We start from the raw sequence: 22,779 nt of genomic DNA, 5'->3' as shown, positions 1-22,779 counted from the left end.
AATGCATAGCTATAGTATGCATAGTATTTTAATATCCTAAATAATGAGGTTTGCATGTTACATTGCTGCTAATGCAAAAGTCTGCTATTTATCTATGTTTTCTCATGACAAAACTTTACATTCTGAATATGACTTTTCAGGTAGAAACTTTTGAGTTTAAGCCATAATTTTCCTCTTCTTTACTGCACTTGGCTTGCAAAAATACTAAAAATATGAAGGTAGAGGTTGGGTTCTGATCTCAAACAATATTTATGTGCAGCCTCTTGAAGAAATAACAAATGTAAAATTGAACACATTTTGAAATATGCTGTAAGGCAATACTCATTTATTAAACCCTGTGGTTTTGCTGAATTTACACAAAGATATTTGCTCTTGATTTCAAGCAATTTTCTTCACAGAATGAGATCCAACTGCACAGATTGTTCAGATGCATCTAATTTGTAATACAGAGCCAGGCCCAGATATGATACCTGGAAAGCAAAGGAAAACATTTTTTCTATTTTCTTACTGATTGCTGTCATCACAGAAAACACAGCAGTGTCCAGAGGCATTCAGCTCTGTCTGCTGCTGGCTTTGCACAATGCAGTACATTTTATATTTTAATTATAAGGACAGTTTTACACGTTGAAGTAGACAGATTGGAAATAGAAAGGGAAAGATATCCAGAGATTCAAGTAGCTCCTCCTGCATGATGCTCAGAGAATTCCTGCCCCCAGCAAACAGGCACCAAACTGGACTTAAGTTACCAGTCTTGTGCATGCAAATCCAGGTAGTCTAACCAAAGTGTTTCCATTTAGAGCTTACTTCCCTTCAGTGTCTATAAATATGATTCTTTTTAACACAGACACATCCATATACTTTGCTGCTGCAGAGCTGGACACATCTAGAGGCTATTTGGAAATGTTCTCATGTATTTCAAGTGTGTATCACCATCAGAGACCTCCTAGCTGCAAAGTTCCTGCATCAGATAGAAATGTAAATCCCACCATTCCCTGTATTCTCACCTCACCTCTGTTTTGTTCTTCACTAAACATACTCAGAGAGGTTGGATATCCAGGCTGCCATTAAGGCCATGGCACAAGTCCCAGTGTTCAGCTCAATGAACTCCAGGTCCAGCATAAATTCTACACATTTATAACCTCAACTTTCCAGGCATCATCTTTATTTTTCCTCCTACAGAAAAACATACACAGCAAATAAGTCATGTTCTTGAAATAAGTAGAAATGTAAATACTCTATAAATATAACTGAAGTTAGTTTTGCAGAGTCACCCAGCTGTGAATGGTTCTCATTTATTTGACAGGAAGTGTTGCAACAGAATTTTTTCTCAGTGTAATGTATCCAGAAAATCAAAAGAACTTGAGTTCTGGTCAACACCAATATTCAAATACTTGCTTGATAAAAAATGCAGTGTCATGTCAAATGAAAACATGTTTGGTATAAAATGTCTCTATTTAAGGTGTTTTTAATGAAAGAGTTTGGAGGAAAAGAATTTTTCTAAAGAGCCCATTTTGATGTGGCTTATCCCAGCCAAAAATGTGGCTGTGCTACCATATATTAGAGCACTGAGCAAGGAGTCAAATTTCCTGAAGCAGAACAGATAAATTCACCATTCTAGGATGCCTTAGGAGATGCCATAGCATCATACAGCAGTCTGTTATAACACCACATCTCACCCAAAGGAATTATTCCCTTTTGGATAAATAATCACTTCTGGAAGATGATCAGCAGCTTACTTGAACTTAGACATTCACAGGAGAGCTGCAGGTGGTTTGAAAGGTGCCTCCAGATCAAGTGATACATGCCTGTGCTTCCTGGCACCATGGGTTTGGTAGCCCTTACTAGTGCATGCATATTTGCAAAAAATAGATTAAAAATTGGGATCTTATACTGTGAAGTTATTGTTTGAATATAGTTATAGCCTTCAGAAGTCTCCAGTTTGCAGTCTGCTACAAACTGATTTTTTCTAGTTCTATTTATTACAATGTCTGAAGCTTTTACATTTGTCTAATAAATGGCTAAAGCATTTGGCCTATACTTTGAAGCCAGATACTTATATTTGCTCAGAGTACTGATCAGATAATCCAGTTCATCCTGTTTTTAATGCTCATTTTATAAATCTCCTGAGCTGAGGTTGAGTGTTATTTGAAACTTGAATTACCCCACATATCATTTATCTGATAGAAGTGCAAAAATCAATAGTCATTTTGGGAAAGTGCCCTTTCTGCCTGTGACCACCTTGGTGGAACTGCAAACATTCATTCATATTCCTGCTGCATTCCCAACACCACCTTCTTATTTCTAGCAATACCAACTTAATTTGAGGAACCTGTGGTGTGTAAAAAGAAAAAAAAAAAAGAAAAATACTAACTAAATGAACCAATATACTGGTTAATAAAATTGGTCTAAAACCAGCAGTCAATTTGAATATGGGCTCCCAAAGGTTCTAGAATGTTTTATTGCTATGGGTAAAAACTATTCAAGGGCAAAATTGAATATTAAAACCTGCTTTCCAAACATGTATTTAGTATTTAATAAATATGTGGCAGCTAGCAGAAAAATAGAACATCCTTCTATTAAGTAGTAGTGGATGTGTATGTATAAGTGGGAGCATATAGTTATTTCTGTCTTATAGCAAATTTCTATTTCAAAGATATGCAGACCTTTTATCCCTTGGTATAGAAACAGAAAACACGATCTTGAAAGAAACAGGGACACATGAGATGACACTTTCAGTTTTGTGGCAATGACTTTGAGCTTCCAGGAGGGCAATACCTTTTCCTCACTTTTTAAATGCAAAAATACTGAGTCCTAAACATTGCTTTGGTAATTACACTCCCAGTGGATTCAGGCCAGTCTAGCTAAATAGTCTAACCCCAGCTTCCCCCATCTCTATAACAGGGATAGTAATATTTACTTACCTATCTCCTGGGAGTGTTATGTGGATTAATTATTTAATGCTTGAGAAGCACTTTAAAGATTAAATTCCTATTTGACTACTCAGTATTATTACTAAAGCAGAACCTTACTAATCCACACCAAAATTGGCAGTGTCCCTCCACGTCTGAGCAAAGATTTATTAATAAGGTTGTTGAGCAAGTTCTCTTATAATTAAAGCTTAATTATCCTAATAAAATATTCTGGAGTAGATTTACTAATATGGTGTAGATAATTACAGCTAAACTACAGTGAATAAAACAGATGAACAAACAGTATCCCAGGTTTGGGTCACATAAACTGGCAAGCAGACTTCTCAAAGAAGGGGAAAGTCCCACTTGCAAATGTTTTTCTAGCATTGGTTTTCATGGCCTCCTGTATTTCCATCCAGTTGACTATATTGGAAGATAAGTACCCAAAATACAAGACCTGAAAGAATGCCTCTGTCTCCACAATATCAATTTTTCCATTCTTCATTTAATCCAGATACATAGGTAAAATAGGAGTTTGGGTTTTTTTCAAACTCTGCAGTTTGCCATAGGACTAAGTCCAGTCTTCTGCTGCTGCAGCATAATATCCCAGAAAATCCCTCTCCTGCTGCTCATCTCACAGACCCTAAATGATCACACAGAGAGTGACACAAAAAACTGTCATTCCAAACATTAGGGAGGAATAAGTTCTGCCCACAGAGGGACTTGCAGGTCCTGCCTCTGTCCTGGCTCCCCCATCCCATGGTGCAACTCCTGGCTGATGCTGTGTGGCCAGCACAGGGAAAGGTTAGAAGAGGTCATGGCTTCTGTCAAATTTCTTAGAGCTTCTTATTCCTAGCTTGGGGAGAAAAAAAAAACAGCAAAAAACCAAACAAAACAAAACAAAACAAAAAAAAGAAAACAAAACAAAAAACCACAACAATAACAGCAAAATGAAATGTGTTTTTTTTCATTTTGACAATATGAGGTAATTGTGATTCTCTAACCTTTGACAATATGAGGTAACTGACTCTCTAACCAATGCTTAATAAATATGACTATAGAGAGTGTTGAATTTTGTTGAGCAAGAGCAACACAGATATAAAACCCAGAATTTTGAACATCTGGGTTTTCTAAGAATATGTAGTTTGTCTTTATTTATTAGGAGCTGAATATTACAATGTAAAAATCATTTATTGGTGCACTTCCATCTCATTATAGGGTTTTCAGATAAATTTGTCTCAGCATCCCAAAGGTATCAGATACTACAATAGCCCAGAGGGTGGTCCAAGAGTCAGATCTGCACCTTCATTGCCTAAAGGCCCTCAGCCTGAAAAGACTTTGCTGAAGCAACACTAAACTGCTTCTGCAGCTTCTACCTAAGCAGGGCAGGACTACTTACTCATGAGCTTTGTGATGGAGTTAAACCAAGTGTTTTGCTCTCACTTGTAGAGTGAGAACCTCAGTGCCGACCAGCAACAACTTTTTAGGAGTATTTCATATAGTCAAAATGCTCTGAATTCCTAACTTACTAAAAAAATTTAATTTATTATCTACTTCTAATAATGACAGCTATTTGTTGACCTGACTGAATGTGATGCCTACTGTTAACGCCCATTTTTAGCTGTGATAATTAATAATTTTAATATTTAACTTTAATTAAGTGTGTAATATCCAACTCTTGAATTATTCAGTTGCTGCAGAATGTTTTTCATTAATACCACACATTTTATTAACATATTTATGAACACCTTTTATGACTTAAGGTGGCTTAATTCTATTAATAAAAACTAATTTGAAAGTCATTATCTTTTTTAATTATACAGTAACTTCCAATGTAGTTTTTCCAGCTCCAGCATTGCTCTGGGAGAGAACTGCTGAGGTTTCTGCAGTTCTACTCCTCTGCCTGACCACACAGGAAAAAATAAAACCTTCTTTATTGACAGGACCAGTATTGCCTGAGTGGCTCTGATCTGATAAATATGTGAGAGGCTCAGCACTTCAAAAAGGGCACCAAACCACTTGGAGGACTATTGAATGATAATGTGTGGTTAGAGCAGCATCACTCAAGACTGGTACTTAAGCTGTCCACAGACTTAACATTGACATAACAGTGAGGAGCTTCCTGTGGAGGGCAAAAGCCCCATGCAGGCTGCTGCTCTTCATTCAGCTCTTTCAGTATTAGTAATGCTGCAACATTTATGCAGATGGATTAGGCTGATTGCAGGAAAAATTTATTTACCTCCTTTCCCTGGAGGCAAGGGTAACTTCAGTTCCATTAATATATGCCTTGGGGGTGATTAGTGTAAAGGAACATCAATGACCCGTTAAAAAAAAAAAAATATTTATATTTTATATGTATGTATGTATGCATGTATGTATGTATATACAGGGTTTATTTTAAAACAACTTGTAGCCATTTGGTTATTATTGCCTATAGTAATACAACTATATAAAAGCATAAAAATATCACTCAGGGAGGAAGGGAGGAAGGGAGGAAGGGAGGAAGGGAGGAAGGGAGGAAGGGAGGAAGGGAGGAAGGGAGGAAGGGAGGAAGGGAGGAAGGGAGGAAGGGAGGAAGGGAGGAAGGGAGGAAGGGAGGAAGGAGAGGAAGGGAAGGAAGGAAGGAAGGAGGAAGGAGGAAGGGAAGGAAGGAGGAAGGAAGGAAGGGAAGGAAGGAAGGAAGGAAGGAAGGAAGGAGGAAGGAAGGAAGGAAGGAAGGAAGGAAGGAAGGAAGGAGGAAGGAAGGAAGGAAGGAAGGAAGGAAGGAAGGAAGGAAGGAAGGAAGGAAGGAAGGAAGGAGGAAGGAAGGAAGGAAGGAAGGAAGGAAGGAAGGAAGGAAGGAAGGAAGGAAGGAAGGAAGGAAGGAGGAAGGAAGGACTGAAGGAAGGAAGGAGGAAGGAAGGATAGGAAGGAAGGAAGGAAGGGAAGGGAAGGAAGAAGGAAGGAAGGAGACAGGAAGGAAGGAAGGAAGGAAGAAGGAAGGAAGGAGGAGGAAGGAAGGAAGGAAGGAAGGAAGGAAGGAAGGAAGGAAGGAAGGAAGGAAGGAAGGGAAGGAAGGAAGGAGGAAGGAAGGCAGGAAGGAAGGACGGAAGGAAGGAAGGAAGGAAAGGAAGGAAGGAAGGAAGGAAGGAAGGAAGGAAGGAAGGAAGGAAGGAAGGAAGGAAGGAAGGAAGGAAGGAAGGAAGGAAGGAAGGAAGGAAGGAAGGAAGGAAGGAAGGAAGGAAGGAAGGAAGGAAGGAAGGAAGGAAGGAAGGAAGGAAGGAAGGAAGGTTCTAAGACATGACAGCCACTTCATGTCATTGTAGTTGAGCCAGTTATGCCCCATCAGAAGGGATGAATAAAATGAATGTCCTGGTAACCTCCCCAGAGGGGTTTTACAGCTGAGCCAGCTGTTTAAGGGAGGACATTGGGATGATAAAAAGTATTATCCCACTTCACAGGATCTGCCTCATACCAGCCTCTTCTCCTATCTGGCTCAAAATCCAGCTTGTCCCTAAACAATAGTTCATGCACACCTGCTCTGCTCCTGGGCTCTGACCTTGCACCTGCTGCTTTTGCAAATGGACAATTGCTTGAGTCATTAACCATTAACATTTCAGGCTCTCACACCAAGTCTGCTCAGACCAGCGACCACGATGATTTAAATATTTAGTTGATATGACTGTTTATTAGACTCATATCTATAGAATAAACTAAACTGGGTCTTGAAACTGTGTACCCATAATTATCTAGCCTTCAGATTTACAACCAGAAGACTGTTACACTAAATTAGTAAACTGATTTACTACATTAATATACCTGTTTCTGAAATACCAACTGCTTGTAGGTGTGGCTCCTTATTTTTCCCCCTCTCCCATTCTGTGCTTTGGGTAGCTTTTTTCTGCATAGAAAAATGACCCTTTTTTATTCCTGCTATTGTAAGGGCAGTGTCAAAGTCTCAACCCTGTTGTAAGATGTGAGTGATGTTGGTGAGAGCCAAATGCAGATGCAGAGCTTAGATACTGTTACAAAATCACAGTGAATTTTTTATGGATGTGATTTACATTTAAGGAGTGAACAATGGCAGAGTAACCAGGAAAGGGCTAAAGCAGCACCCCAAGATCATCCAAGAGAATTCAGGCCACCTGCTCTCTGTGGCAGAAAGTCTGAGTGTTTCTGAATTCATCTCCTGTATCAGCCTGGAAGGTCTCAGACCACTTACTTGCAGTGCCCTGTGTTTTCTAAAAAGGACCTGATGGGTGTAGAGCTCTTGTGTTCATCCACTCAGCTTTGATCACAGCCTCCAAAAGGGTTTTCTGTAAGGAACTCCCCAACACTGGTTGTGTGTATGTTCAACAGAAGAACAGACAACTATTTCCAGAGGTCTTTTGAGACACCTCTCTCTCTGACTCTGTGAGGCAATTAAATTATTATCTCAAGTGGCAAGGAAAGTAAAACACTGGTGAAACAGTGCCATAATTAAAGAACTAACTCAGGAGAGGGATTTACTGATGATGTCCTGGGTAAAATAATGTAGGATCAAAACCAGTGGAACCCTCCAAGTCAGATCAGTTGCTTCCCATGTTTCTTTGTTGACCATATTTAAAAGACTACATTACATAAAAAAATTGAGAAGTGCTTTCATCCATAGTGCTTGCTACAGATTAAAGCAAACACAAATCAATGTGTGTGGCTTTCTTGTTTCCAGAAAACATTCAGCATTTTTCTAAAGAATTTTTAAACTTCTCTTTCTTGCAATATACAGTTTTGCCCTCTCTTACTGAAGTTTATATTTTCCATTTCTCTCTGTTCCCTTAGCTCCAACACCAAGCAAGATCATGTCCTGAGCTTCTGTAGATTTGGTCTTCAAGCATAACTAACAATCTGTTCTTTCTGAAGTGTTGCAATAATTCTAAAATTAGATCTCTGAACTTGAAAGCACTTCTCTAACAAACCTCTAAGCAGAGTACAGAAAAGGTGATGAAAATGAATTTTACCTGAGATGAGATCATTCAAAGTCTCATTAAATGGCCCTTGCAAGAACTTTATGAACACTGTGTCTGTTGCAAAAATATTTAGGGAATCTTCTATTTAATATCTAAGTAAAGTATACAATGGTAGATGGGTATAATGAACCCAAAGGAACTAAATAGTTGCTCATCGGTAATGACCAAGAACATGAAAAGAAGTAGGGCATCTGAGTATCAATGGCACTAGGACCTCAGTCAAGCAGGATGTAGAGTGGCTGAATTTTCTGCATGTAAAATTAAATATTTCAAGTTTACAAAGGAGAAAGAAGTATTCATCACTTATATTACACTTACATTCATATCTCTTCTTGTGATTCTTGAGTTCAGCTCTATGCAATAGGAATAGTAGCCACCTTTTCCAGTATTAGACCAGTGACAGAAACAAAAACACACAACTTTGGGGACAGAAAAATTAGGTCTGGCATTGTTTCATGCCCCAAATATCAGTCTTTCTTAATGAATCATTCTGCTCTTTTGAAAATGCCAGGCACAAAATTTAGAAGTGAAAGATGTCAGGGCTCAGGTGCATGTTTGTTTTCCTGTAATCTTTTGTAATTTGTAAACTAACTGTGATTACCCTGAGCAACTGTCCTCAAACTTTGGAAATACAAATGTGTGAAGCCAAAAAAACTAATTACTAAAAAATAGAAAGATTCCACCCTTGAGGAAAGCTACATTTAAAGTTATATTTATAATGTACTCTAAACATTCAGAGTCACCATGATATTGTTGAGTACAAACAGGCAAGTGGTTTAACAAATATGGCCACATTAAGATGGCAAATAATTATCTTAAGTTTCCATTACATTAGAAACAAGTCTTCAAAACACTAAGCTGATCACTCAACTGCATGTGTGAGAAAGGAGAAGTAGTTCATATACCAAAATAACTGAGTATAACCTGGGTTTATTTTATAAATGTATATGGCATGTATCTAATCCCTATACATAGAATAAACATTTTTCACCCATAGCACATTGCCATCCATACCTTTGTAAAGCATTAGAGCAGTACTGATGATGGAAAGGCCATCCCACCTGGATGTGCCCACAGTGACTGAGCACAGCAAGTACCACAACACAGCAGAAGGCCCCCAAAGCCATTGGTGTTTGCTTCCAGGGCTGCTTGGTGTTCAGGGATCTGAATGTGGGTAAGTTCAGGGGAAGGTGAGACAAGCAATGTGCAATTTTAAGCCAAGAAAAGTGAAATTTGTGAGAAAACATTTGCATAGCAAATAATAAACAAGAATTACAATTTATAGCTAGAAGTACAGGCAGGCCATAAGGTGGGCGAAGAGCCCATTGCCACTCTCTTTCTGAAAGAGGCTGGGGGAAAAGGTGGCATATTGTGTTACATTTCCATAAGGCTGATAGCTGAACAGAAAGTACCAACAGCTTTTCTAACCATGAAATCTTCAGAAAATCATTGATTTCAGGGGACAAAGGGTGCTGTGTGTTTGGGTTGTGGAAGTGTCAGGATAAAATATTAAAGATTCTTTATATATTTTGAAATATCCCTCCTTAGAGAGCATTAAAGAAAAGCTTCAGGAGACCAATGCAATCAGGAACATCACAGACATGTCAAGCTATAATGAGAAAGACCCGAATGCACTCCTGGTGTAGCACTGCCAACATTAGTGGATACTCACCAGGGGACAATTTGTCCCATTTTTGTTAATAGCAGCATCTGTAAGAACTGCTTGCCACCTCCTGGCAATGCATAATTTCAGACAAAAAAAATGGGGGGAAAAATAAAGCACCATATTTTTTATTCAATCAAACCCTCTTTGATTCCCTAGGAAAATAATTCTTGGAAGATATGAGAACAGCTGCTTAGACATTTCAGAAAACACTTCATTCAGAATAATGAAAGTGTTCAAAGCTTTAATATATTGTACATTATTCATAATATTCAAAAATTAAAAAGGCTTTGAGATTTTATTGTACTTAAGTTAAAAAAAATGTGATGCAATTTCTACTCTTACTACTAAATATTCAATTAAATTAATATTAATACTTTATGGGTAATTATATCTGATGATGCATTCTTGATAAATTACTGTACAATTATCTAAAATATTTTGATGCCACAAATCAGAGGTCCCTGGGCAGAGCTCTCCTCTCTATTAGGACTAAAGCCATGGTTCTTTTTTCATGGTTCAGCCATCAACAAGCACTGGGTGCAGGTAGTGCAGTTAAGACAGGAGCAAATAGACTCAGGAGAGTAGAACCCTCATTTTCACTCCATTGAATGTGTGAGAGATGACAGGGCAAAACAAACAATTCATGGATGTGGCAGCTCTACCTCAAACAAAAAAGCCTTTAGACAGAAAACTTCTGCTCCTGATGGTTTTTCCCTGTGTCACTCTTCCCCCAAAATGGCTGTGTTCATCTCCCAGTTGTCCTCCCACACATTCCAGATCTGGTGTCTGTGGTGGCTCTTACTCAGTGAGCAATTTACTCCTTTGCCTGGGAGTTTGCAAAGCTGGTCGTAGGTGAGTTATTCTTACACATCCCATGGAGAAGTGCCACCAACTTGTGTTACAGTGGCTTGTGGAAACTAAAAGCCACCCAGTAAACTCCTACTAAATTGCACCAAATGAAATGCCATCACACTGACAGATTACAGTGCTGCTCCCAGCTCTTTTGTCTTGTCTAAACTAGTAGGTCAAGGGAGATTTTCTCCCTTCAAAGAAAGAAGGAAGGCATCTATTAATGTTCAGTGAGAGGTATACTTTTGAAAAACAGTTTCTCTCACAGTAAGGGTGTTATCAATGGTGACAAAGTCAGAAACAAATTTAAAACTCTGTTGTCCCTGAATCTCTCCAGCAGTTGCCACTGAATGCAATATCCTTCTCATCTTCTTGCTAGTTGTTTGGGCACTAGTAGTTCATGCTCTGCTAAACAAATACTGTTTTCTGTTCCTCTCAGAGGTGAAGGAAGAAAAAAGTAAAATTAGTGCTCTGCCTCTGGTTTAGTATGTTTACAAAATGCTTTGAGATACGTTGGAATAACAGACAGTAAAAGTAGATTATGTTCCAAATTAACACAAAAGTTTTATACAAAGCCTTAGACCAACATAATAAAAAATATTCAGAAATATTAATATCTCTCTCACAAATGCAGCTAGAAACTGAGTATAATCATGAAAATAAATTACTAGTTTAACTGCTCTGCAGGATAAAATTTTACATTTTTCTCCTGTTTATATTTGTTAGGGAGAAGCAATCATTTTAGTGCTGGTTGAACAAATCCAAATGAACCCTTATGGCTTCAACACAGCTCTTTAAAAGATTTTTATTCTGAGCAAGAAATTGCTTGCATTCCTGCACTCTACTCTACTCTAGTAATTTTTATATTTTTCCATAATGTTCAAACATTAGTGGGAAGTTGGCTCCAATACCCTCACATGAGTATTCTCCTCACTAGCCAGTGACATATTGCAACAATGGCTTGTTGACATTAACGTCTACCAAGGCTGAGGACAACTTTCTATATAATGTCATTCTATTTGAAAGAAAAGCAGGTTAGGTTGGGTTTGGCTGTCACAGACTGATGGTATTTAAAAAAAGTAATTTTCTTCCTAGTTGCAAGTGCTATATTGCCAAAGAATATAAATGATAGTTTTTTTTTCCATGGCAACATTGTTCCATAGCCACTGGAAATACAACCTACGTGTAGGTGCCTTCCGAGAAAGTATTTTAAACATATTTTAAACCTACCTAGGGCTGTCCCACAGCCAAACTTAAAAAGCTGTGGCTACAAGTTTTCTTGTTTAGTTGGCCAAACTGTCTTTTACTTTGGGTTTTCTGGGTGAGAGATAAAATCAGGTAATGCATATAATATGGCATGTCCCAGTTTTATAGACACCTATGCTCATATATCAGGATATGTTAGAGGTATGCTAATTCACTTTTGTTGAAGTACATTCTAACCCACTATGATTTCTCACCACTACATTTGGTTGGTTTTTCATCCCCATTTAAAAAGAAAGCAGAAGAAATCCTGTCATCTCCAAGGAATAAAGCAGTAGGCCACAAACCCCCAGGTCTCTTCTCCAGAACATCCCACAAATAACTGGTACCATATTATCCTTTGTGCCTCAGAGGAGCCACAGGAGGTGTCTGCAGCCATGATTTTGAATGGTGCTCCCTGGTTTGTCCTCCTGGAGCAGAAGCTGATTTGAGCATAGTGGTCAATTTTCCAGAGTCAGTGTTGTTACCTGAAAGCATCTTGCTGCTCCAGGCTATTTGGTGTTTTTACTGGTGTGCAGCTGACACTACTCAAAGTTACAGGCTATTTCTGTGATCAGAAGCCCTGACAGCCTAACATGAGATTGGATAATGGCCCACTGCTCTTCACTGCCACTGAAAAACTGTGAAAAACATCTCATGGACAACTAGGGAAGAAGGTTGTAGTTCAGACAAATATGCTGGTCCAACTCTGACACCACCTCTACCCTGGGTAGGAGTGGCAGTGCCATGAAAAGTATAAACTTAATTTTCTAAAGTTCAAGGTGGCTTCTTCAGAGTTTGCTCAGGTACCTTGCTGGTGCACATAGGCAGCTTTATGCTGAGTTTTAATGATTTGGACTCTGTGCTTTTGGTCCCTAGCTCAAGTATTAAATAAAATGAGATTCCCTGGATTTCAGATTGAAGAGCCAGGGTGGGATCTGTGCTTCAGGCACAGGCTGAGGTCCTGTACCAGGCTGGTGGTGCAGAAGAGCAGAAGCAAAGAACAAGCCCATCAAAGTCAACGCTTTCTGTAGGCAAACTCCTAGGAGCTGATCACTCTACATGCACGAGTCTTCCTCTCATTTTTTCTTGCTTGACTGTCAAGCTGGGAGCAGATGGTACATTAGTCACCCTTAACTGGAGGGTAAGAAAGTGTGATTTCTTTTTTTTTTAAATTCAGTTGAGACCCTCAGCCCATTTAGATTCTCAGCTCAATGTTTATTTGTCTTACACAGAACTTGTACTTTCTACCCCTCTCAAATGCTAATCCTCTCCACACATATGCTCATTATGCAAAAGCATATGACAAACACCATCTGGGAAAATAAATAGCTCCTCAGCTAACTGTGCTGCTCCCTCCCTTTACGTCACCCACCTCACTATTGTCTCTCCTATTTTTATCTGCAAGACAGCAATCACTCAATCCAGCTATTAAATTAAAAAGTGCTCTTTTAGTCAGGCAAGCTGCAGATCCCAGGCTGGGCAGTAGAATCTATTCCATTTTTCAAGATGATGTGCATCTCCATGATAATTTGAAAGCAGCCATAGCACTGAGAAAAATGCATGTTACTTTTTTAAAGGGCAGTGGATACAACTGAGAGATAATAGTCCTGACCTGAAGATGTCCATGCTTGTGTTTCAGCTAGAAGGTTACATTTTCTCTCCCATAAAATATGCAGCTCTTACCACAAGTTCTACTTCGTTTCCATGGATTCCTGAGACAGTCCTTCATCTCTGACAGATTATTCCTCATACTGTTCAAAGCCAGGCAATGGTGCTAAATAGGGAATGGCATTAGCCAAGTTCAGTGATTTCTCTAACCTCTAAGTAGACGGGTAAGAATAGGAGCCATGCTGTCATTAATCATGATGGATTTGTTTTCTGCCAGGAGGTTAATCATAAGAAATGAGGATGTATATGCAAGAGAAAGGCATCCCAGAATATTCTGGTTTGGATTAGGAAAATCATTGTGATTCAGCAAAGGAGACATTTACTTAGCTAAATTAAACAGGATCTGCACAATCCAACCATATTGTGTTGAGGCTAAGTAACCAGGAGAAATTCAAAATGCACAACCAGGAGACTCAGCAGCTGACACTGTGATATAAAGGCAGAGCTGTGTAAGTACCCTGTAAGAATTGTGGGGCTATAAACACTGCAATACTATATCTGTTTAGAAAAAATATGAGACAGAATTCAATGATGACCTTATCTGAGCTACAAATTCTTGTCAATTATTATATGCTTGTAGGGACATGTTTAATAGATGGCAGAAAGTCCTTCTCATTTGTCCTCAGAGACAGCACTGATATTGCCCAGCTAAGAAATCCATTATGCAGCTACAAAAGAGGCTATTTGATTTCATGAGCATGTGCCTTTATTATTTTAAGAATAATTTAACACAGGCAGAGGAAAGCAGAATCTGTATGAAAAAAAAAGAAAAGTTTTTCAGCATTTGCAGTTACCAGTTTCGTGGTTGTTGTGTCTCCTGTACTTTTTGGTTTGTTTTGGGGTTTTTTGTTTTGTTTTTGTTTTGTTTTGGTTTGGTTTGGTTTTGGGTTTTTTTGCATAGGGATTATTTTTGGTTTTCTCCCTATTGGTTCCACAATTGAGGGAGTTCCACCTCACCTGAAACAGAGGGGTTTAAGGCTGGTAAATGGTTTGGGTGCAGTGTTGCTCAGAATACCTGTGCCTGTGCAATACACTTGTGTTGATGAATACTCCCCTAACTCTCTTTTCTCTGTTGTTAAAACAGACGAACCAAACTCCTGGAGTGCTCCCTCTGCCACCTCCCCAGGTCTGCCGGAAGTAGCTCTTTCCCTCGAAGACATAATCTCACCATTATCTTCATCACACATAGCCCCACCCTCTGACCCTTCTCACCAGATAAGCCCAGAGCCAACTTGGGATATCAAGAGGGAACACGATGTAAGGAAACCAAAGGAGCTTTCGGTGAACGGTCACAAAAAGAAAAGGTTAGGAGAACAAAGAGAAAGGTCAGCAAGTCCTAAAAAGGTAGACAGGTCAAAGCACGAAGAGGCTTCTTGGAAAGGATATTCAGAAGGCAAAAATAAGACCAGTGATGGTGGCAGGCCCACCTCAGAAAGCAAAGCGGTGGGACACAGCATTATGATCGAGGCTGGCGCGAGAGAGCACGTGTGTGCTGGAACCAGTGAGGAACAGTTCGGGAGGCTGAGGAAGCCAGAAAGCAAGAGAGGAGGATCTCTTGGCAAAAAAGATCACAGATCCACGAACACCAGTGAGAAGAAGTCAGCTGCAGCCCCTGACCATGTCAAGATCGATACAGGAGCTACCAAGGCATACAGTAGCAACCGCTGCAGCTCACCTGGAAGCGATATGGACCACAGCCAGAGGGACCCTGATGGGAAACCCAGCGAGTTCCCCAGGAAGGGACATCTCCACTCCATTAGCACTCGCAGCACCAACACCACAGTTCGAAAGGCAACGGTCTCTCCAGGGCCCTGGAAAATCCCTGGCTCAGATAAGCTACCCAGCGTCCTGAAGTCTGGTACTTCTGCCATGAGCAGATAAGCAAGGGACTGTTGCCCTCTAACTGTCTCAAACTGACGCAGAACATTCTTCTTAGTTTTTTGTCTCACATTGGTTTGTTTTAATTTATTTTAACTATCACACATATACACAAGGCATTGAGGAATGAAAACATTAGTGTGTAATTCCATGACAATGTGCACAGTATCTAATAATTCAAAAGCATATAGTCAACACAGAGATTTAAAATCGACCCTAAAGTCCCAGTTCCATTTTAGGGACTTTGGCAGCTATGGAAGAAACCAAAACAATATGAAGGACAGTACATCAGAGAAGGATAGTGCAGTGTAGCTTTAGCATTTTTTTTCCCACTGCATGAAGGACTTGGATTTCATTCAAACTTTATATCAAGAAACTGGAACAAGTTAGAGCAATCACAAACTGGAACATCGCCTTAAATAAAATTGCACGGAGCAAGCTGAAACCGAGAGAGGATCTTTTCATGGAGCTAAATGTTGTAAATAAATTGTTCTCGACATATCTAGACAGGGGTTAAAGGGTTTCTTTAAAGCATTGTTCAGAACTGTACACCCATGACACGTCTCCACTGTTAACACTTTGGGATAGTCCACGTGGTACCCTGTAGCATAGTCCACTGGGCGCTACGGGAGGAGTGGGGAATCCAGTGGATTAGTTTCTGTGATACCATTTCTACTGCCATTTTTGTGAACAAACCATGTTTCTGTACATTGGAAAGGAGTTAAGGTGGAGTTGTATTTGCAAATTATTCTCAAAAGTGATTTATTACAGGTTCCCCAAGTCCTGCGCGGTAGCACACAAACCAATTGGTCAAGCTCAAACCCCAGGCATTGCAAGGCCCTTGCAATGAAAGGAGGAGTGCTACAGAGAAAAAGCTGCAGTTTCCTTAAGGAAAGGCCTTTCCTTCCTGCAGAAGATGATAGCATCACTTATCAACAGTGCTATGTTTCATACCCATCCCCATTTACTTAGGACACTCTCATCCCCTCAGTTTGGCAGAGCAGGTGCCTTTCAGGCATACGTCAACAATAATTAGACTGGTTTCTGAAATACAGTTGTTGGTGTCCTCATTCAGTAAATTCAGTATTTTTCCATTTTTAAAATTATTTCCATTTTTCCATTTTTTCCCCATCTCCATTTTTTTTTCTTTTTGGTTTTTATCTTTCTTGCTTGTCTGTTTTGAATTTTAAGCCTTAAGTGCCAGGTAAACATTCCAGTCTGCCTTCACAGGAAATAAATCCAAGTTTAGTCAATCAGTCATTATCTTGTTTCAAAAAGATGTGTGTGTGTCTGTGTAAATGTGCGTATGCTTATTCGTCTGTCAAAATTAAAACAAAATCCTGGGCAATAATACATTGGTAATTATAAAAAAAAAAATCATAAAGTACTGTCAAAAATTCATATTTAAAAATTATTATTCGCTAGCAATCTTAGTTCCTCACATGCTCTGCTGAAAAACTAGATTGAGATTGGCTTTGTTCCAAGAAATTAGCACATTACTGTATGTCTCAAACATTGCACTGGACTGCGAAATTTATAGACATGTTTCTTCCTGTCCAATTATTTGAAAAGCCTCAAGTCAAGGATTTTGCAGCTTTCAATTTTTTTTTTTTTTTTTTAAGAAAGAAAAATCCATTTATAATTTCTAAAAAAGCACAAATCCATGTAGCTGTTTATAAAATTCTTATTTAATGGAAAAAAAAAATCTTTATCCCCTGAACTAGAATCCAATATAATTTGCCATTAATTTATTGAATCTGATTTTGGACAATGCTTCTGTAGTGTAGATGCACGTCCCAGTATCTTATTTTTATGTATAAAGAAAGCAAACAATGAAATCTGAAAAACAGTTGAGATTATGCTTGCATAAACTCTAATTTGCACAGTTCACAGCTACTCCTTGTGCAGTAATTGCTTTATGCGGCTGTAATCGATAACCTGTGAAGACAGCACATCATCTAAACCCCATTCCAAATAATATTTCTGTGTAGTGTTAGCTGTGAATTTACCTTGTACAGCTCTATCTCTATAAATATAATTCCATGTATTAATAGTCACAGAAAGGCTGTAAGTGAGCAACTATTTTTATGAAACGCACCACTATGGATAAATTAACTTTTACAGAAATCTTGTTTACTGTATGATATTCTAAACCACTGTCAAATAAAATATATATCCAAAAATCTTTCATTTTTTTCAATTGTATATAGTTTGTGTTAATTTTGAATAACAGGTTTCAATGTTACCCTGAGAAACAATAATTTTCTTGCATATGAGTAGAATTAGTTAAGAGCCTTATAAAAAAGAGAATAGGCCAATTTAATTTCTTACTCCAATTTATGAATAAACATGTAGGTCACCAAACAAATTTTATAATGGCAAGTTAAGGCTTATGAGGCAACACAGGCATAGGAAAATTATGTCCTTGGGGAAGAAGCCTAAATCCTTATTGTCCCAGAAGACACAGGATCAGAGTGGCCAAAATCCCAGCAGTGAGAGACAACCACATATATAGAATTAACCTGAGCATAAACCATATTTACCTCAGAAATTGGACAGTTCTAACTAGCCCTAGAAAGGTTTTGTTGACAAGCTGTGTGAAGGGGGCATAATTACATTTTAAATTTATTTTACAGAAGAGAAATGTCTCAAAAAACATCATAATGGTGTAAAAATATTGGTAACCAGCCAGCCTATTTTGCGACCAAGTCCACTCCTCATTAAATGATCCTTACCTCCAGTTAGACAAAATAAATCATCAGTTTATAGACTCTAGACACTGTAAGATGTCTACATGAAAAACAAGCAATATTTTTCACACAAATATGACATTTTTAAAATAAGTATTTCCTGTTTCCTTAAAATACAATTTTCTTCAAAAAATAATCATTTGTCTTCATACAGCCTGAGTCAACTTCTGCAGAACCTTGTTTTTTCAGATTAATATTCCCCATAGAAAGTTTCAACCAGCTGAACTAATAACATAATTTTGCATTGCAATAAACACATAGAAAATTTGAAGCATCTTTAATACTCAAAAATAATTTGCTGCTGTTTAAATAGTCACTATTTCCATGGTTGGAAATCTGGATGTGTATCCCAGAGGAATCCAGGGAAGTGTGTTGAAGCCATATGTCCTCATCCAGTCTAACTTTTCCAGTTAATAACATGTTGCTTGTCTTTTAAACATAGTAGCACAGCATTTGGATTGCATTTCTGTTATTATGACACCTTTTGATATCTCTTTTTCATATGTATGCAACAAGACAAGGAAAGAGATGCTTTCCTTGATGCAGATTCTCTGGTCCAAACTGCAGTGCAACAGAGTAAGTTGGTCTGCCAGCCTGTGATCACCAAAGCACATTTGGGCAGGAGTTTTGACAAAAAAAAAAAACACAGACAGATGTCAGTGTGGCCCTTTTCTTAACCAGTGGCAAATGTGGGCTCTGGAGCTCACTCCTTCTCCAGTACTTCTCTGCCTTAGGCCATTCACACAAACTGCAGAGCCTGGAAGAGCAGAATTTCAAACAAATTTAATAGAAAAGCCAGGAAATTTAATAGTTCTCACAGGATCTCACCAAAGATGTCATATTTTCTTCCAGAAAGTTGCTGGACTGGCAGCACTCTTCCTTTAGTTACAACAGAGCATATATTGCACTGGTTTCATTGCACTGTGCTCCCCTAAACAGGAGGGGCATTTGTAGCCCATATATCCACTTATTCCAGGCCTCAGTGATTAGACTACCAAAAATTTACCCCTGGTGTGGAAAGCTGCCTGCTAGGAATTGATGCAGAAGTACAAACATGTACCCATTTCTTCCCTGATACTTTTGAACGTGCAGCCACCCACCATTGCCAAAACCTTCTCATCTCCACCAAAGATGAGACACCATCTGATTTCTGCCATCTCTGCTAAACACAAACATCTCATGTTTAGCTCTCTCTACATCCCATGTGCTTTCATCACCACCAGATTTATTCTGAATCTCTTCTCTTCCTCCTTAGCTCCCCACTAGTTCTTAATCCTACCTCTGAGATAAGTGCTGCTGCCTTTCAGTAAATCAAATCTTCCATTCTCCATTTTCTCTTTCTGTCCCTCAGAACTTGCCTTCCTCTTTTTCCCCTTGTTCTTTTGGCCCTCTGTCACCATCTGGCATCTCTCACCCTCTACCTGATGTGTATCAGCAGCTCAACATGAGATTCCTCTTCTAAGAGGTGCCATAACCCAAGTCATTAACCCACTCCTGGGTGCTATACAAATGTAAAGACATACCCAACACATTGCACTGAAACCCAAATCACCTCCCTTGTCCTCCAGAAACCACCAGTGCTTGCTTACTTATTAGACATACTAAATCTACATGCAGCCAGTAACTACTTTTTTAAATACAAATAATGTTTTATCTTTGCTGAATGTCTGTACCAATAATAATTCAAGTGGATGCAACATCCCATGATCTCTACTGGAAGTCTCCAAATTCATTTTACAAAGGCTAGGACAGGCAAAGCTGCAGGCACATTTCTGTCTTAGCCACTGTGCTCTTTACATCACTGCTGCCACGGAAAGCTGGGGCCAGAACTGCAAAGGCAAAAGAGGGAGAGCACACCTCAGCAAAGGAGGATGTCACCCTCCAGGTTTTGCCTTGCTTGGGAGGAAGCTTTGCTGTGAAGTGGAAAAGTTTCTTGGTACACTGCCATGGAGCTCAAAGGCTTTGGACTTTCCCAGAGATGTCTGATCCCATTAGAGATTGACTTCACTTAAGTGTCCAAAAGAGCCCTTTCCCTCTCCTGTCCCCTAGAAGCTAGGATGTTTTCTCTAATTGCTGCTAAAAAGGCCACACAAACATGGCAGGCTGCCTACTTTCCTGACTGCAAAGGGGCTGGGAGAGAATTGCCACAGCTGTGTCCCACCGGACTCCCACCCTCCACAGCCATCAGACTGCAGGACCCTCCAGGCTCTTGCACCATGTCAGTGGAGGGCCCCAGAGAAGTGGACACTCAGAACCAACACCTTTACCTTCACAGCTGTCAGCCAGTGAGTGACTTTAACTAGCCATCACTCCCAAAGGGAAATCCTGTGCATTATTGAACAGAGACAGCAGTGTTTCAGCCAGGATTCACACATCACCAGCATCCCAAGCCCCTCACAGGTCCCCTGCTCAGCACCCAGAACTGTCCTCTCCCTTGGAGAGAGACACCCAGAACAGCCTTTCCCCACCACCCAAATAAGTGCCTGTAGGCTCTGCACAGCCACCACCCTCCTGGAGCCAAGGCACACATGCTCAGTCCAGCCTTGAGAGTTCTGGATTATTTTTCTCAGTATTTCTAACAGCAATGACATGATCATACATTTATCTCCATAGCTGGCACCTCAGCTTAGAGCAATTTTTTTTTAAATGTCTTGTCAAGACACAGTAACATAAGCAATATCTCTGAATTATAGCCAATCTAAAAATTATGCTGTGCCCTTCCTGTCTTTAGTGCCTCTATGGCAGTAAATCACTCTGCCAGTTCAATTAATTGATAAGGAGAGTTTTGCTTACAAGGTACAAATATATATCCTTTAAACAGCTGGGGGAGCACCAGTGCACAAAGACACCAGTGCACTGCCACTCACACACAGGGGCCTGGATCACCATCTTCCATTCCCATTCAGGATCTGCCCAAATACCCATGTTTGAGCTGGATGGCTGCCCCTTAGGAAAAAAAAAAAAAACAAACACATAGAAATGCAGACTAATCCCAAAAGCCATTGTTCATCCTTAGACCAACTCCTGTGTGTGTAAAGACATTTAAACTAAAAATAAGAATAAATAAGCAAGAAATGGTGCAGGAAGAAAGAGATGATTCTTTCTGTGACCACCTGCTGACCTGCTCTGTTTTCAACTTCTTCAAGCTTAAAAACTGAAAAAGGTGAACTGTCAAACATGACAAATGCTGCAACAAAGCTCTGCAAGTCCTGGGGACAGCAATAAAGAATATTTAGTGATTACATTTCTGAAGATAATTAATTTAGTTAAGCAAAATGCCTGGGCTGGTGCTTGGGAGAGGAGAGGACACACCATCCCCTGCCCTCCACAGCAGCTCCAGGGTGTCAGTGGGCTCCTCCCACACAGATTAACCCCAGTTTGTCCAGAGGCTGCAGCCCTACTGAGCAGCCCCAGCAATGGGCTGGCACTGCCATGGTGGGCCAGCACCAGCACCACTGTGACACAGGAAGGTCCAGAATTCAGTCCCTGGGATACTTCCCTTTCTCTCTGCACCCCAGGAGTGCTGCATAGCAGCAATGGACCTGTTGTCCCCCCAAAGATGCTGCAGATGTGGAAGCAGTGGGAGGAGCAGTAAAATATGAAAGCCAAACTCAGACTGTGATGAGAGCCCCAGTGCAGCTGTAAGCAGGAAAAAAAAGTTCTGAGGAACCACAAATCCACAGCTACAGCAGGAGTGAGAGCAGGGCACTGGCATCATTCTATCCTTCCCCTCTTAGTAAACTGGGGACATTGATGTCCTAAATATTTACACTTCTTTACTAACACTCTGAAAGAAATACATATTTTCTTCCTGGAGTGCCTTTGGCTCAAAAGTTGTGAACGACAACAGGCATTTCAACCAGTCCAAAACTCTTCTGCCACCACCAAGCAGCAGGGCTGCCCATGGCTCTGGAGTTTCTATTCATGCATATATATGGAATTAGGGAATGTTGGTGTTAGTACTTTCCCAAAGGGATTAAAAACTATGCCAAGAGCTTTAGCTAAAGTACTTAAATAATTGCAATCCATAAACCAGAAAATTGTCCATCCTATCTCTAAACCAGCAAGCAGAAAAAGCTAGATTTAAATACCTATTTAATTCAGGAAGAAAATCAGACCTTTCTCAGCATAGTCCAGAAAGCTCACCATGTATGAAACACCTATTCCAATTAGCACTTCATTCGCTCCAGAAACTTTTAAAACATAAGCCCAGCAGGAAACATGGAGCACTGCAATCTGTTAGTACAGAATATTTCAGAGTACTTCTCAAATCTTGAACATCACAAACAATACTAATTGATTACTCTTTTATATTGCTCCAAGAAAGATGAATGCCAGCCTGTGCCTCCTCCTGAATGACTCCTGTCTCCAATATCCCTGGTACTGCCTGGCTTTTCAGGTTGTTTCTGGTGGAAATGCACCCCAGGGTCACTGTGCCATGGCAGCTACAGGAGGTCACAAAGCCTTTTGGAGGCACCTTCCCATCTTGCACACCAGCAACAGAGCATCCCCCCTGCACCCAGGAGCACAGAGAACCACCCCAGCTGAGAAGGGGTCCACAGCTCTGGCTGTGGAGCTGAACCAACAGCTCTGCATCCTTGGGCATGTGGCACTAAATCCCACATTGAGACACCTCCCAGACACCAGCACCACAAATGAGCCTCAAGTCAAGGACAAAAGTTCTTTCCCTAACCACCACAGTTTATTCTGAGGGTCTGTTTTGGGGTGTACAAGCCCCTTAACCTGGCTGTTTGTTCCTTTGCCATACTAATTTATAGTGAGGAACTCTTCCTGAAAGAAGGCAGCTCCAGCAATGTTTCTGCCCTGGC

At 39.9% G+C, this 22,779-nt stretch overlaps 1 protein-coding gene across 7 annotated transcripts in view; it reads left to right on the top strand.

Annotated features, from left to right (window-relative positions):
- Positions 1 to 15,472, top strand: part of MAGI2 (membrane associated guanylate kinase, WW and PDZ domain containing 2) — a 685,143-nt gene extending 669,671 nt beyond the window's left edge. For all 7 annotated transcript variants that reach the window (XM_079303121.1, XM_079303120.1, XM_079303125.1 and 4 more), the window contains one exon: positions 14,407 to 15,472. In XM_079303121.1, coding sequence (XP_079159247.1) covers positions 14,407 to 15,203 — 797 coding nt within the window. In that variant the 3' untranslated portion in view covers positions 15,204 to 15,472. The remainder of the gene's footprint in view (positions 1 to 14,406) is intronic.
- The last annotated feature ends 7,307 nt before the right edge of the window (positions 15,473 to 22,779 follow it).

This window comes from Erithacus rubecula (genome assembly GCF_903797595.1).
Source record: "Erithacus rubecula genome assembly, chromosome: 4".
Lineage (NCBI taxonomy): Eukaryota > Metazoa > Chordata > Aves > Passeriformes > Muscicapidae > Erithacus > Erithacus rubecula.
This window is presented reverse-complemented; position numbering and strand designations above follow the sequence as displayed.